The following is a 17,100-nucleotide window of genomic DNA, read 5'->3' on the forward strand; positions in this document are numbered from 1 at the left end:
TTAAATCGACACTAAAAAGATTAAATCATGATTATATTTTAATCATTTATTCATGATTATTAGTACACCCTAAAGCATAGTTACCTGCCACTCGGAAAATTAAAGCAATTTCCTATTTCCTCATCGACTATACGAATTTTGGAGATAGCATTTTTTTGCTTTAGACTATAGAACGTAATAGCAAAGGCAAAATAGCAACAGCAGAGGCGTCGTGGAGTTGCGGGGCCCGGCGAGAAGAAGCTTAGACCGCGCAACCGGTCTTCTCCTTGTAGCTCGTCCGTAATGAAGGAAAGTTGATTTCTGTTTCTCTTTTAGGTTGTTTCCACGTCGCTCGGGAGACCAAAGGAACTCTGCGATCCGAGGACATCCGAGGGGGGTTCTGCGATGACCGAGACGCCGAACTGGCCGTTGTCCTGCACTCCACCGTCGACCAAGATCGAATTTGGATGCACGTGAGTACCGAAAACACTAACGACCCCATATTCTACGTAAATGTAGAATGCCCTGAATGCGAGATCTGGCTTTCGCGTCACCTCATCGTCTTTGAAGTCATACCCCTTTTCTCACACAACGCTCATCTTTCATCACTTAATCTGACATACTCCACATAATCTTACGTACTCCACGAAATCTCACGTAATCTGGCATACTCCATGTAATTGGACCTACTCGATGTATTCTCACCTACTCCACTTAATCTGAGTACCCCCGTAATCAGACCTACTCGACGTTATCTCACTTAATCTGACGTATTCCACGTAATCCTTTTAATAATTTATTAGCTAGGCTCACGTGCTCCACTTCATCTTACGTACTCCCCGTTATCTTACGAACTCCACATAATCTGACGTACTCCACTTAATCTCACTTAATCTGACGTATTCCACGTAATCTCACGTTCACCACTTAATCTGACGTACTCTAAGTAGTTTAAGTACTCCATCAATTTTAAGTACTCCACCAATTTTAAGTACTCCACCAATTTTAAGTACTCCACCAATTTTAAGTACTCCACCTAGTTTAAGTACTCCACCTAGTTTAAGTACTCCACCTAGTTTAAGTACTCCACCTAGTTTAACTACTCCGCCTAGTTTAACTACTCCGCCTAGTTTAAGTACTCCACCCAATTTTAAGTACTCCACCAATTTTAAGTACTGCACCAATTTAAGTACTGCACCAATTTAAGTACTGCACCAATTTTAAGTACTCCACCAATTTTAAGTACTCCACCAATTTTAAGTACTCCACCAATTTTAAGTACTCCGCCTAGTTTAAGTACTCCGCCTAGTTTAAGTACTCCGCATAGTTTAAGTACTCCGCCTATTTTAAGTACTCCGCCTATTTTAAGTACTCCACCTAGTTTAAGAACTCCGCCTAGTTTAAATACTCCGCCTAGTTTAAATACTCCGCCTAGTTTAAGTACTCCACCTAGTTTAAGTACTCCGCCTAGTTTAAGTACTCCGCCTAGTTTAAGTACTACGCCTAGTTTAAGTACTCCACCTAGTTTAAGTACTCCGCCTAGTTTAAGTACTCCGCCAAGTTTAAGTACTCCACCAATTTAAAGTACTCCACCAATTTAAAGTACTCCGCCTAGTTTAAGTACTCCGCCTAGTTTAAGTACTCCGCATAGTTTAAGTACTCCGCCTATTTTAAGTACTCCGCCTATTTTAAGTACTCCGCCTAGTTTAAATACTCCACCTAGTTTAAGTACTCCGCCTAGTTTAAGTACTCCGCCTAGTTTAAGTACTCCACCTAGTTTAAGTACTCCGCCTAGTTTAAATACTCCACCTAGTTTAAATACTCCACCTAGTTTAAATACTCCACCTAGTTTAAATACTCCGCCTAGTTTAAGTACTCCACCTAGTTTAAGTACTCCACATAGTTTAAGTACTCCGCCTAGTTTAAGTACTCCACCTAGTTTAAGTACTCCGCCTAGTTTAAGTACTCCGCCTAGTTTAAGTACTCCGCCTAGTTTATGTACTCCGCCTAGTTTAAGTTCTCCGCCTAGTTTAAGTACTCCGCCTAGTTTAAGTACTCCACCTAGTTTAAGTACTCCGCCTAGTTTAAGTACTCCGCCTAGTTTAAGTACTACGCCTAGTTTAAGTACTCCACCTAGTTTAAGTACTCCGCCTAGTTTAAGTACTCCACCAATTTAAAGTACTCCACCAATTTAAAGTACTCCACCAATTTAAAGTACTCCACCAATTTAAAGTACTCCACCAATTTAAAGTACTCCACCCAATTTTAAGTACTCCACCAATTTTAAGTACTCCACCAATTTTAAGTACTCCACCAATTTTAAGTACTCCACCAATTTTAAGTACTCCGCCTAGTTTAAGTACTCCGCCTAATTTAAGTACTCCACCTAGTTTAAGTACTCGACCTAGTTTGAGTACTCATTGTAATTTTCACGTCATTCCTTAATTCGTAATCGGTGTACAGGCAAATCTTGAGGCGGTCAGGCCCTCCCAACGCTCCTCCTTCGAGTTATGGCTCCAATTTTGACAACATGTTCGAGAAACTATCCTTTACCCGTACACCTAGTGATCCGGGATAAAGCGTTCAGTTACCGCTGAACCAATCTTTTCCAATTACGATGGTTTATTAATGAGACCAGAAGGTTAGAGACCGGATTTACCTGCCTCAATAAAAGTCTATCATGAATGCATTCAGGGTAACTAACAACGTAAGAGTATAGAGCTAATTGCATTAGCTTCAGGTACTGGAAGGATACTTTTCGCTTGTTCCGTGATTTCCGAGTATGGTAACCTTAAGACAACATTTTACTCCGATTCTGTGGTGGCGCGTAGCTGAAGTCAGGGTAATAACGTTTTCTCAAAATGGCTGCCTGTTGATATTTTAACCGACAAATTCTGGAGAATCATAGGTTATGATCAATTTACTGTATTTTCTCCCGCTTTTGAGAAGGAGTAAAAACTGTAAACCCAATACTAGGACTTTAACGAGTAATTATCTCCACTAGAACAACGAATGTTAGAAATCGAAAACTGAAGAATTTTCGTTGCAAAGTATGCGAGGATGCTCTTAGAATCGGTGCAATTCCAAATTCTTAGGCAATTATGGTTTTATACTTGCTTATACCTAGGAGCAACAAACACAACACCCCACACAAGGAGAATGCAACCCGTCAAAAGTCGTGCATTTTCTCGCGTACATTTTTCATTGGTTAGACGCTTTAGCGCCTGCTGCCGTCGGAAGGGGAAAATTCCGAAATTGTCTTCCCCCTGCCCGTAAAACGTTCAGCGAAAAGGATCGTCCAATGAAATTTGTACACAACACTGCGTTAAAGGCTAGCTGCGCTCTCCTTGTGTTAGTTACTCTTAGCTTATACGCCCAATATGCTATAAATAAAATTAATACTGAGAGATCAGGAAGGTGTTTATAAAAAGCTACCTGGTTAAAAGGAAATGCCATGGGGAACGCTTGTTGCTACCGTAAAGGTGAAACATTTCCTTTATTTTAACAAGCACTATACAAACACTGACTTGCAGGTCCTGGCTCTCGTAAATTAGTTCTTGGCGATTTCCTGGGAGGATTATTTATTCATGGACCAAGAATTTAAAGGGAACTCGCTGTTCAGGCTTTAAAAGCACGCGTAAATACTGGTAATAGGAAAATCACGGGTAATTTTAGTTTAATGTGGACAAACTTGGCGTCGCTGAAGTCGATTTCCGGCGTAGTTTCATAGAGAAGCTCGAGCGTTCAATAATGGTCAAACAAAATGGCGCCGTTGTAAGTTTTTGAGCTTTTATTTTTGAAATTGGGCCTTTAAAAGTTTAAGTAATGGCAATTAACCATTGTGTTAAGTAAAATTAACCAGTAAGCCGCGTATGACTGAGGTTTTTTAATCAAATTGATTGAAATCCATTTAATGTCTAAACTTAAAATTTTTTATGAACTAAGCCTAACCTAACTTTCTCACACGTACTGTCTCCCAAGCCCCAACTCGCAGCGATAGTTGAACTGAATTCTTGAGGCGCTTCAAAGCAGCAGCTGATGTACCTCAGTAAGCCTTCCGATTTATGCCGTGTCGAAATATCGGGAAAAGTGAGTACCCTTAAAGTGTTGGTTGCACGAAAAATCGATAGTAATAAAAACCAATGAATGCAGGCCTGTTTTTGAAGCCCAGGACGTTCTCTTTCCAAAAATGTCATTGTCGAAACAAATTTCCAAGCCTAAGTGTATTAACTTTGAGTCCGAAACTGACCTTTTTCGCTCCCCAAAATCCTGAAATTTGCGACGAATTTATGTCCTCCGTAGCACGAGCAATTTGGGGCAAATCAAAGCTGTAGTTTTATTCCTAAAATAGAAGGAACTGAAGTGGAGGGATTCATTTTACTTGTAGAAGGTTTCAAACCCGGGGTTTTTAATCATAATATTAGGTTTATTATAGAAATATTTTTTTTTTACGCGCGACCAGACGTTTAACAAATAATTTACGAGGAGCCTTCGGTTTCATATCGTTTTTCTACTACGTAGACTTGTGTATGCCTATTTCAATTACTACCGCGTAGGACTTTTTCCTGGGTGTTAAATCAACCCGCTTTTAATCCCAGATGTAAAGAAATGTATTACAGACAATTAGCCAATGATACGCTTCGCATTTTCTGATGTCATGGGTGCCGAGAAAGTCTGGAAATTCGCCGAAAAACTCGATTTACACCATTTTGACTTATTTTTATAATAATTCCACGTAACCGATTTTGTTCAAATTTTCTGTACTTGCTATAAAAAGTTTGCTCTTTCTAATGAATCATTAATTAGCCATAGCTAAAATTTCGTGCAACCAACACTTTAAATTCTTGCTCCATGATTTATTGAAGCGTCTAATGGGATTTTTATAAAATAACGTGGCCTTCTTGTTTGAATGTAGTTACTACGTTGCAACTTTAACTTTGGTAATATTACGAGAAACCTCGGATTTTTACGTGCGCGTACAAACCGCGCTGGTCAAAACTATTCCAATACAGCTATGAAATCGTGACGTAATAGAAAGAATCAAGATTTATTAATAGAGTACGAGCGATTGACGCGCAGCGCCTCTAGGGGTAAGCTCGCGCGTAACTTGGTTAAAAATAAACAAAAATTCCCGTTCACGCTAATGTAAATGTAGCGATGCTTTAAAGTAAATTAACAAATCGTTTTTAGAAAAAATATTTTATTAACATTTTTCCATAATAAATGAATTTAAAAGAAACCTAAAAAGCGTTTAAGATATATTGTATCGTTTATTTTCGAAATAGGCGGGCTCAAAGTTCACGCGTATGCCTAGATATACATAAATACTTCTATCTTGTACAACTTAGAGTAATATTTTTTAGGAATTATATGACAATTAATATTAAATTACCTACATTAATTGTTACATCTCTCGTATGCATTGAGCTGTTTCCCTAACGTTAAATATACGATTGCCTACCATGTGGTCAGAAATTTATATACCGGTGTTCCAAGCGAACAAACAGCCTACTACACCTGTGGTCTCATCAGAATGCCCTACGCCAGCGTCCACAAGCTCGGACAGGTGACAAAACCAGCATGGGTAGCAGAACCCCACTACTGATGGTCGCACCCTCGACGCAAGCCGCTCAACCGAGCAGAAGGTGCAGCAACGGGTGGACCAATCCCCACTTCGCACACAGCAGGGGGATTAAGAGTTGATGCTGTAGCAACTCCAGCCGACACCCTACCTATGAAGGTAAAGAGTCATACCCTTTGTAGAGAGCTCCTAAAGGGGAACGACGAGCACGCAGCAGCCCAATTAACCCGGCACAGCTGGCACCGGAGATCCCGTTGGGAGTCCAAAAGGCCGGGAGATGGGTCCGCCGTGCCCTCATACGGAGGCTCGCCGCCCCACAGCAGGCTACCCAATCCGCCGAGGCGACCAGTTTGCACGGACCCTCTCCGTTAGCCTGAGCCGAAGCTCAGTATCCAGCCCAAACCTGACCGAAGTCGGAGGTGGAGATAGGACCATTTGATCAGAGCTAACATCTCCCAGTGCGCCCGGTAAAGCCACCAGTTATTGCACACTCTAACCCATTTTGGGCCACGATTGCCTACCAAAAGAGCCTGACCTTTTCTATACGTAGATTCTTTAAAATAGGTTCTAAGTCTATTTAACGCCAAAAATCCCACGTATTTCGTTCGCCATCATTTAACGATAGAAATCGAGTTTTTCTGTTTCAAAATGCGCGGTAGATTAAACCGAGGCTTAAGACTGGGCACGATTCACCGCCTTCCAATTTTCGTCTACCTAAAAGGTACATTGTGAACGAACCAATGGATGAAAATATATGAAACTAGCTTTTAAATAAACCTTGAAACTTATTTCAAGTCATATTTATAATTCACTGATGACAAAATTCGCGAAAAGTATTAATATCGTTCCGAATTACAACGTACTTTCTAAAATCTCATTTTGCTTTCTAATACGCGTGTTGACAACACAAACTTTACCTAGACGAGCAGATTTTCGGTTATCTACATGGTGCGGGAAAAATATTATTTTTGAATGTTATAAAGCGATAAACGATTTTTCAAGACGATTTTATATTACATTTAAGTTTATATAAACGGGAAAAATTGTCAGTGGAATATTTCTTATATCATTTGGTAGGTTAATTAATGTTTAATTATCACCAACTTTACGTTAATTTCAATGGGGGCGGGGAAAAACGTTTAACCAAGTTACGCGTGATCTCGCCACAAGAGGCGGTGCGTGTCATTTTCGTTTGAAACCGACAAAGCCTCTAGACCCGTATAAAATACAACTCTTTTGAAACAAATTAACAAGTTCGGCAAGCGTAGCTGAATTTATAAAAAGAACTATCCACCATAGTCTTTAATTTTTGTAAGGCTTAACAAATGATGAATTCTACAAATTTGTTTACAGCAATTATTTCTTTATCTCGGATTTTAATAAAACCTAATAACAGTAGAATAACTTCTTGTTTGGCATTTAGTCCTATATTAACTTTTGTATAGACTTAATGTTTAAGATCGTCTATTTGGTCTTTTGATGGCACTATCAGAGAAGAATGTATTGTTGAGAGTTTGTTTGGAGCGCCCCCCCCCCGGTCAATAATGTGTCAGTACACCACTGGCTCTATTGTGCTCGCAATATCTTTCGTTTAATATAAAATCATATGTCCGTATATTTTCATCGAAAGGGAATACCAGATAAAACTTGCGCTTTCTGCGCTGGAAGAAACTCTTCAAATCGATTATGCCGCCGTGGCTGCCTTTGGAAATTTTAAAGGAACACAATTCAGTTTTAATTGTACTACATTTGTGGTGGCGATAGGAGTTTTTGGTAATAATAATACTATTAATCAGGTACACCATAAGTAACATAATAACAATAAGTATGACAATTTACAACCAAACTGATTTTCATAGTTATTCAAGATGTTTTCTCAGCACAGAGCCCTCTAGTGTCTAAAATACTCGAGACTTCCGCTAAGCCGAAATATCTGGTTTCCAATAGATAGGCGGAATATTAGGCTAAAATGTGAAAAATTAAAAAGTTTTTCTCGGCGCCACGAGCTCATGTTTTTTATCACGCACGATTCGCACGCGGGCTTCGAAACAGAGCCAAAGCCCCTCGCGACTCCAGAACGTACTCTCCGATATAGGATTGAATTTTTATCAAAACGTAGTCATTCAAAACGGTAAGTCACGAGTCCAAGTCACAGCTTGAAGAGAGTATTAGTGCCGAAAAAAGGTTCATACTTATTGTTATTATGTTACTTATGGTTACACTAATACCCAAGGAACCACCTTTGGCCCAAGTCATTTAGCGACTTTTAATGCGTTCAATTCAGGATGCTAAAAACTTGTTCAGGTTAACGGTAATAGTTAGTGTAGGGAGCTGTTGGCTCGATCACGTGGCATGCAGAGCTTGCCACCACCCTCCTACGCAGTGTAACCCGGCCACCTGAATTAAAAGGCTTCAAAAGTCGCTTGATGACTAGGGTGGTGCCTTGGGTATTAGCCTAGCTGATTATTATTATTATTATTGCTACCAATTCGAACTTTAACCACCTTGAATTTGAAATTAATGGCGTTACGAAAGCATCAAATGTAAATTCAGGTTTTGATCAATAAGATTTCGAGGAACTGGAAATGTAACCTAAGCCAATAGGCTAACTGCTTAGTAGGCTTGAGTCTAGGAAGCCAGAACTTGTTGAAAGGTTACGATTAAGGTCCGAGTTTTGGACGGAAACCTGTGGGGGCCCCTTTCTTTTCAGGGCCCGTCGAAGGTTCTACTGAGAAACTATTTACTACAATTCTAATGTCCTATAACTTTACTGCCGTATTTAGATTTTCCCTTTCAAATTAATAATCAAATGAGTTTAAAAAGTTAATTATCGATTTAAATCGTATATTAAACTTAAACTTTATTGTATTTATGAAAATGTACAGAAGTAATTTCTGTAGTATTGCGAATTGAGAGCAAACGAAATTATAATTAGTTAATAAAATCAGAAGTAAATGAACCGAAATTATTGAAATAGCGCTCAGAATCGGAGGGCGTTTTCTTGTGGAAATGATGAGAAAATCGAGTCAAATAAAAGTTTATTTCCATCCCCGTCTTTTGACGCGGTAAATTGCACTTGTGAATTGTGGGTATAGCTATTTCTATGTATAAAAAATGGTTTCATAAAGACAAAAACTTTTTTTTTAGGCCTAGGAGCGTGCAAAACTTTAAATTCGAGGTCAAAATGTAACTTCATAAGGAAAACGCCTCCAACATGGGGAGCATAGCAGTCTGATAACTTCGGTTCATTTATTTTTGATAAAATGCAATTAGGATTTAATTAATATGAATATTATTTTACATTACCGCTGCTACAAGTATAAATTAAATGTAATTAAGATTATAATTAAACATTACCGCTGCTACAAGTATAAATTAAACGTAATTAAGATTATAATTAAACATTACCGCTGCTACAAGTATAAATTAAATGTAATTAAGATTATAATTAAACATTACCGCTGCTACAAGTATAAATTAAATGTAATTAAGATTATAATTAAACATTACCGCTGCTACAAGTATAAATTAAATGTAATAAAGATTATAATTAAACATTATCGCTGCTACAAGTATAAATTAAATATAATGAAGATTATAATTAAACATTACCGCTGCTACAAATAGTAATTAAATATAGTTAGGTTAATATTAATTTCAACTGCGCAAATCAATCAATTTGTTAAAAAAATAATGTAAAACACGATTTAAATCAAATAAATTGGTTTTTTAGATATTTAAAAATAAATAAAAAGTCAACAGTTCAAGTAACCCGTGTCTCGATATTTATTTATTTCTTCCCTGACCATTGGACATATTTAAAACCATAACCAAGTTTTTAGGTCTTTCGGGGGTTATACTACGTCACTTTTCCCAAATGAGCCACCAGCGGAACTAGACAATTTCCAGTTCCTTGACGGTACTATTTCGGTCCGAATACTGGTTTTAAATATAAGATTCTCGGAACGAGATCCACAATTTTTGTTCGAAAAGTACAAAAAGACAAAAGGATATTGAAGATGGCACACGATATTGGAAAAGTCGACACACCCGCCGCCGGAGACCGTCCACGAGAATGGAAATAATACTAGGGTGTGGTCTTCTGAATCTGTCAATCTCTGGTGGCACGTGTACGGCATTGTCTTTACTCGTCCACCGAGAAGACTATCTTCGCAGAATCTTCAAATTGAAAATACCTTTTGAATTGGAACCAGGCCATCGTTTAAAAAATTCTAGTCAGGGTGGTTAAACGTTGATTGAAGCCAGTGCAGCGTGTGATTTAAAGACTGGAATCGTCCGGGCGTGATACGGAGGATATCCCTAATTGCTAACAACGTTAAGGGACGCTGTATAAGGGAACGAGGCTAGATCTTGTCCGCTTCGAGCGTTCGACGTCTAACCTTAGACCATCCATCGTCGTCTTGAGGCCACTGCTCGAGCTTCGCGTTGATAGGATCGGAGGCGCGTATCTATAGCTGCGGTGGGATGATAAGCGCTAGCGTTAAGGTGAATTTACCCAAAGGATTCATCATCTGAGGGAATGGATCGGACATTTGGGATTGCCTATCGCTATCCCTGTCTCCTCCCCTCCCCCCTCACTGCTCAAAATTTGGCGTAAGCGGGAGTATCTTACGAGGGAATTATCCATTTGGGACGAAAAAATGAAACATGTGCCTATGCGAGATCGAGACAATATTCAATGAGCGCTAATAAACACCGAATCACGGCTCAAAATATGTCGAATGTATTACTACGCCTAATGATTTAAAATGTAGAACTTATTTACTAACTGATAAACTAGGGGTGACCAAGTTTGCGATATTAAGATCGTTTTTTTATGATCGCCGTGTACATACTAACTAGTTTTTTTATTATAATGGGGTGTTTGCTCGTCACTTTCCATTCATTCGTCATAACTGAGCCCCGCCTTAAGACGGCTGCCATGGGCGCCAGTGGCATAGCCAGAAATTCGTCAGGGGGGGGGTCGAACTATGTGAATGTTAATAGGGGCGTCGAGAAGGGGGTGGAAATTTAGTACATTCAAAGGTAGGCCCAAGGGGGAGTCTGGACCCGGAAACCTTCCCCCCCCCTTGTCTACGCCACTGATGGGCGCGTCAAAATTCTAAGAAGGGATTCTTATTTTGAGAAAAGTTCTTCGTGAGAAGTTTTAACTCCGTGTAAAAAGATTCTTCTAAAGATGGCGGCTTACGAGAATGGCACTAATAATAAATATTATTTTTACACGATTTCACGACAATATATGAAGGAAGAAACATTTTATTTATAATTTAAAAGGAAACGTTTTATCGGAAAATAACTTAACATGCTGTATTCTCTGAAATTAATTTTCGTTCACAAAAATATCATAATGTTTATTTTCTTCAGCATCAAGTAAACTGATTAGAATATAAGTTTCCATTTTTATTTATAATATCCCCCCTTTTTGACTAAGTGAAAATGCTAGGAGGCATTCTCAATCTTCTCAAGAGAATTCGTGAGAAGAAATGACGTCACCTGAGAGGTGATAATTCTCACTATCAAGGGAAGAATTCTTAGAATTTTGACGCGCCCCGAGACATCAATTTAATGTCACAGATCACGAGGCATACCGCCATACGATCCTGCGAAATAATCACGTGACCGCCATGGGCGTCTTAATGTCATGGTCGACTTATACGCGTTACCATGGCAACGAAAACCAGCAACACCCACGAGCAAAGCTACGAATAGTTAAGTATGTTTACGAGATAAACTTTTGGAAGGTTAAGATTACCATTTTGAAGGTCAATCGCCGTGTCCACAACTCCACACTAGTTTTTATTATAATAGTTTAGTATGTTTACGAGATAAACATTTTGAAGGTTAAGATTACCATTTGGAAGGTCAATCGCCGTGTCCACAAATCCACACTATTTGTAATTATAATAGTTTAGTATGCTTATGAGGCAAACATTTTGAAGGTTAAGATTACCATTTGGAAGGTCAATCGCAGTGTCCACAAATCCACACTATTTGTAATTATAATAGTTTAGTATGCTTATGAGGTAAACATTTTGAAGGTCAAGATTAGCATTTTGAAGGTCGAAATAGTCATTTTCTAAAGATTTTCGACTTTTTTGGAAACCCTGAATTATTATAAACCAAATGTTCATGATATAAAAAAATAAAAATAATTTCCCAAACTTTTTTTTCTGAATATATAATCATTATTTTCTTACAAAATGTATCTTGGTAGGCTCCCGCTGTTATTATTATAATTATTATTAATAATGAATGCTTATCTTGTAAGATATATATAAGATACATGGTCAAAACAGTTCGAAGATTCCCTCGTTAGAAGTGGCCTTACGATTCCTTAAACCACAAAGATGTTTTTTTAAGAAAATCAAATATTTTTCTTATCATATGGAAGAAATACTAGGATTAGAAGATACCAAACCTAAGGCTCTATATCGATTTAAAACATTTTGGAACTTCAGAGGGCTTTCAGTTCTTAAGCCTCGGTTTGACCTTTAAGAACAAGTACTTTAGAAATGGTCTTATTAATCCGTTTCTTATCTCAGAGATTTATATATTTCTGAGATAAGTCATAAATGCTCTTAATTCAACCAAGAATGTATTTATTTATATTTAGGAAGAATGATTATGTTGCGACAATCGCCGGGCACGTTGAACGCCTTTCCCCCGTCTCGCGCGGGGGGAAAAACAAAACGTCACCGGCGTTGATTTCCATCGCGTTAGGTGACGTAAATTTTAAGCAGCCAATGAAATACCGGGACTATTCGTTTTATTTTAAGCGGAGGAGCGTACTAGGGGGACCAACGGGTGGATTGAGAGAAAGGCTAAAAACCGTCTCGATATAGACATTCTCCCTAGGTATAAATAAATACATTCTTGATTCAACTAAAACCCAAAACAAAAAGTCAATTCTACTAAATCCAAAAATGTAATAGTCTAGAACTAATAATCCATAATTCTAATCAAGCCTAATAAAGATGATGACTGCAATGCAAAGGATGATAACAAAAATTAAAAACTTACAAAAAGCTCGTACCGATAGTGAAAAACTAAATTGGTTTCGGGTTTAGCTTTTTTATCCCTTTTCATAATGGACTAATCTACTTATTCGCTAATTTTATCATCCTAATAAAGATGAAACCAGAAATGATTGCTTCTAACCGCGATATGCTAGCTGTTATTTTATCAGATAACATCTAAATATTTTCAACTGTACCAAAACCCAAGTTTAGACAATGACATTATCCCAAAGATTAGACAATGAATTTAGTAGCACCATTTTCCCCAAATTTAGACTATTAATTTAATAGCACAGTTTTCCCCAGGTTTAGACAACTAATTTACTAGCACCATTTTCCCCAAGTTTAGACAATTAATTTAATAGCACCATTTTCCCCAAGTTTAGACAATGAAGTTATTAGCACAGCTTTCCCCAAGTTTAGACAATGAAGTTATTAGCACAGTTTTCCCCAAGTTTAGACAATGAAGTTATTTGCACATTTTTCCCAAAGATTAGACAATGAATTTACTAGCACAGTTTTCCCCAAGTTTAGACAATGAATTTACTAGCACCATTTTCTCCAAGTTTAGACAATGAAGTTATTTAGCACAGTTTTCCCCAGTTTGGACAATAAAGTTATTAGAACAGTTTTCCCAAAGATTAGACAATGAATTTACTAGCACAGCTTCTCCAAGTTTAGACAATGAATTGCTCAGCAGAGTTTTATTTTAGACAATGAGTTGCTTAGCAGAGTTTTCTCCAATTTAAGACAATGAATTGCTTAGCAGAGTTTTCACCAATTTAAGACAATGAATTTCTTAGCAGAGTTTTCTCCAATTTAAGACAATGAATTGCTTAGCAGAGTTTTCTCCAATTTAAGACAATGAATTGCTTAGCAGAGTTTTCTCCAATTTAAGACAATGAGTTGCTTAGCAGAGTTTTCTCCAATTTAAGACAATGAATTGCTTAGCAGAGTTTTCTCCAATTTAAGACAATGAGTTTCTTAGCATAGTTTTCTCCAATTTTAGACAATGAATTGCTTAGCAGAGTTTTCTCCAATTTTAGACAATGAGTTGCTTAGCAGAGCTTTCTCCAATTTAAGACAATGATTTGCTCAGCAGAGTTTTCTCCAATTTAAGACAATGAGTTGCTTAGCATAGTTTTCTCCATTTAAGTCAATGAGTTGCTTAGCAGAGTTTTCTCCAATTTAAGTCAATGAGTTGCTCAGCAGAGTTTTCTCCAATTTAAGTCAATGAGTTGCTCAGCAGAGTTTTCTCCAATTTAAGTCAATGAGTTGCTTAGCAGAGTTTTCTCCAATTTAAGACAATGAATTGCTTAGCATAGTTTTCTCCAATTTTAGACAATGAATTGCTTAGAATAGTTTTCTCCAATTTAAGACAATGAGTTGCTTAGCAGAGTTTTCTCCAATTTAAGACAATGAGTTGCTTAGCAGAGTTTTCTCCAATTTAAGACAATGAGTTGCTCAGCAGAGTTTTCTCCAATTTAAGTCAATGAGTTGCTTAGCAGAGTTTTCTCCAATTTAAGACAATGAATTGCTTAGCATAGTTTTCTCCAATTTTAGACAATGAATTGCTTAGAATAGTTTTCTCCAATTTTAGACAATGAGTTGCTTAGCAGAGTTTTCTCCAATTTAAGACAATGAGTTGCTCAGCAGAGTTTTCTCCAATTTAAGTCAATGAGTTGCTTAGCAGAGTTTTCTCCAATTTAAGACAATGAATTGCTTAGCATAGTTTTCTCCAATTTTAGACAATGAATTGCTTAGCAGAGTTTTCTCCAATTTAAGACAATGAGTTGCTTAGCAGAGTTTTCTCCAATTTAAGACAATGAGTTGCTTAGCAGAGTTTTCTCCAATTTAAGACAATGAGTTGCTCAGCAGAGTTTTCTCCAATTTAAGTCAATGAGTTGCTTAGCAGAGTTTTCTCCAATTTAAGACAATGAATTGCTTAGCATAGTTTTCTCCAATTTTAGACAATGAATTGCTTAGAATAGTTTTCTCCAATTTTAGACAATGAGTTGCTTAGCAGAGTTTTCTCCAATTTAAGACAATGAGTTGCTTAGCAGAGTTTTCTCCAATTTAAGACAATGAGTTGCTCAGCAGAGTTTTCTCAAATTTTAGACAATGAATTGCTTAGAATAGTTTTCTCCAATTTAAGACAATGAATTGCTTAGCATAGTTTTCTCCAAGTTTAGACAATGAATTGCTTAGCAGAGTTTTCTCCAATTTAAGACAATGAGTTTCTTAGCATAGTTTTCTCCAATTTTAGACAATGAATTGCTTAGCAGAGTTTTCTCCAATTTTAGACAATGAGTTGCTTAGCAGAGCTTTCTCCAATTTAAGACAATGAGTTGCTCAGCATAGTTTTCTCCAATTTAAGACAATGAGTTGCTTAGCATAGTTTTCTCCATTTAAGTCAATGAGTTGCTTAGCAGAGTTTTCTCCAATTTAAGTCAATGAGTTGCTCAGCAGAGTTTTCTCCAATTTAAGTCAATGAGTTGCTCAGCAGAGTTTTCTCCAATTTAAGTCAATGAGTTGCTTAGCAGAGTTTTCTCCAATCTAAGACAATGAGTTGCTTAGCAGAGTTTTCTCCAATTTAAGACAATGAGTTGCTTAGCATAGTTTTCTCCAATTTTAGACAATGAATTGCTTAGCAGAGTTTTCTCCAATTTTAGACAATGAGTTGCTTAGCAGAGCTTTCTACAATTTAAGACAATGAGTTGCTCAGCATAGTTTTCTCCAATTTAAGACAATGAATTGCTTAGCATAGTTTTCTCAAATTTAAGTCAATGAGTTGCTTAGCAGAGTTTTCTCCAATTTAAGTCAATGAGTTGCTTAGCAGAGCTTTCTCCAATTTAAGACAATGAGTTTCTTAGCAGAGTTTTCTCCAATTTAAGTCAATGAGTTGCTCAGCAGAGTTTTCTCCAATTTAAATCAATGAGTTGCTTAGCAGAGTTTTCTCCAATTTAAGACAATGAATTGCTTAGCAGAGTTTTCTCCAATTTAAGACAATGAGTTGCTTAGCATAGTTTTCTCCAATTTTAGACAATGAGTTGCTTAGCAGAGCTTTCTCCAATTTAAGACAATGAGTTGCTCAGCATAGTTTTCTCCAATTTAAGACAATGAGTTGCTTAGCATAGTTTTCTCCATTTAAGTCAATGAGTTGCTTAGCAGAGTTTTCTCCAATTTAAGTCAATGAGTTGCTCAGCAGAGTTTTCTCCAATTTAAGACAATGAGTTTCTTAGCAGAGTTTTCTCCAATTTAAGTCAATGAGTTGCTCAGCAGAGTTTTCTCCAATTTAAGACAATGAGTTGCTTAGCATAGTTTTCTCCATTTAAGTCAATGAGTTGCTTAGCAGAGTTTTCTCCAATTTAAGTCAATGAGTTGCTTAGCATAGTTTTCTCCAATTTTAGACAATGAATTGCTTAGAATAGTTTTCTCCAATTTAAGACAATGAATTGCTTAGCATAGTTTTCTCCAAGTTTAGACAATGAATTGCTTAGCAGAGTTTTCTCCAATTTAAGACAATGAGTTTCTTAGCATAGTTTTCTCCAATTTTAGACAATGAATTGCTTAGCAGAGTTTTCTCCAATTTTAGACAATGAGTTGCTTAGCAGAGCTTTCTCCAATTTAAGACAATGAGTTGCTCAGCATAGTTTTCTCCAATTTAAGACAATGAGTTGCTTAGCATAGTTTTCTCCATTTAAGTCAATGAGTTGCTTAGCAGAGTTTTCTCCAATTTAAGTCAATGAGTTGCTCAGCAGAGTTTTCTCCAATTTAAGTCAATGAGTTGCTCAGCAGAGTTTTCTCCAATTTAAGTCAATGAGTTGCTTAGCAGAGTTTTCTCCAATCTAAGACAATGAGTTGCTTAGCAGAGTTTTCTCCAATTTAAGACAATGAGTTGCTTAGCATAGTTTTCTCCAATTTTAGACAATGAATTGCTTAGCAGAGTTTTCTCCAATTTTAGACAATGAGTTGCTTAGCAGAGCTTTCTACAATTTAAGACAATGAGTTACTCAGCATAGTTTTCTCCAATTTAAGACAATGAATTGCTTAGCATAGTTTTCTCAAATTTAAGTCAATGAGTTGCTTAGCAGAGTTTTCTCCAATTTAAGTCAATGAGTTGCTTAGCAGAGCTTTCTCCAATTTAAGACAATGAGTTTCTTAGCAGAGTTTTCTCCAATTTAAGTCAATGAGTTGCTCAGCAGAGTTTTCTCCAATTTAAGTCAATGAGTTGCTTAGCAGAGTTTTCTCCAATTTAAGACAATGAATTGCTTAGCAGAGTTTTCTCCAATTTAAGACAATGAGTTGCTTAGCATAGTTTTCTCCAATTTTAGACAATGAGTTGCTTAGCAGAGCTTTCTCCAATTTAAGACAATGAGTTGCTCAGCATAGTTTTCTCCAATTTAAGACAATGAGTTGCTTAGCATAGTTTTCTCCATTTAAGTCAATGAGTTGCTTAGCAGAGTTTTCTCCAATTTAAGTCAATGAGTTGCTCAGCAGAGT

At 37.1% G+C, this 17,100-nt stretch overlaps 1 protein-coding gene across 1 annotated transcript in view; it reads left to right on the plus strand.

Moving 5' to 3' along the window:
- The window catches only part of LOC149928472 (uncharacterized), a 249,584-nt gene that overhangs the window by 68,560 nt on the left and 163,924 nt on the right, over positions 1–17,100 (plus strand). The window contains exon 4 of the mRNA XM_090157884.1: positions 316–452. Coding sequence (XP_090014010.1) covers positions 316–452 — 137 coding nt within the window. The remainder of the gene's footprint in view (positions 1–315; positions 453–17,100) is intronic.

Source organism: Leiobunum rupestre, chromosome 9, assembly GCF_980474605.1.
Source record: "Leiobunum rupestre chromosome 9, qqLeiRupe1.1.hap1, whole genome shotgun sequence".
Lineage (NCBI taxonomy): Eukaryota > Metazoa > Arthropoda > Arachnida > Opiliones > Sclerosomatidae > Leiobunum > Leiobunum rupestre.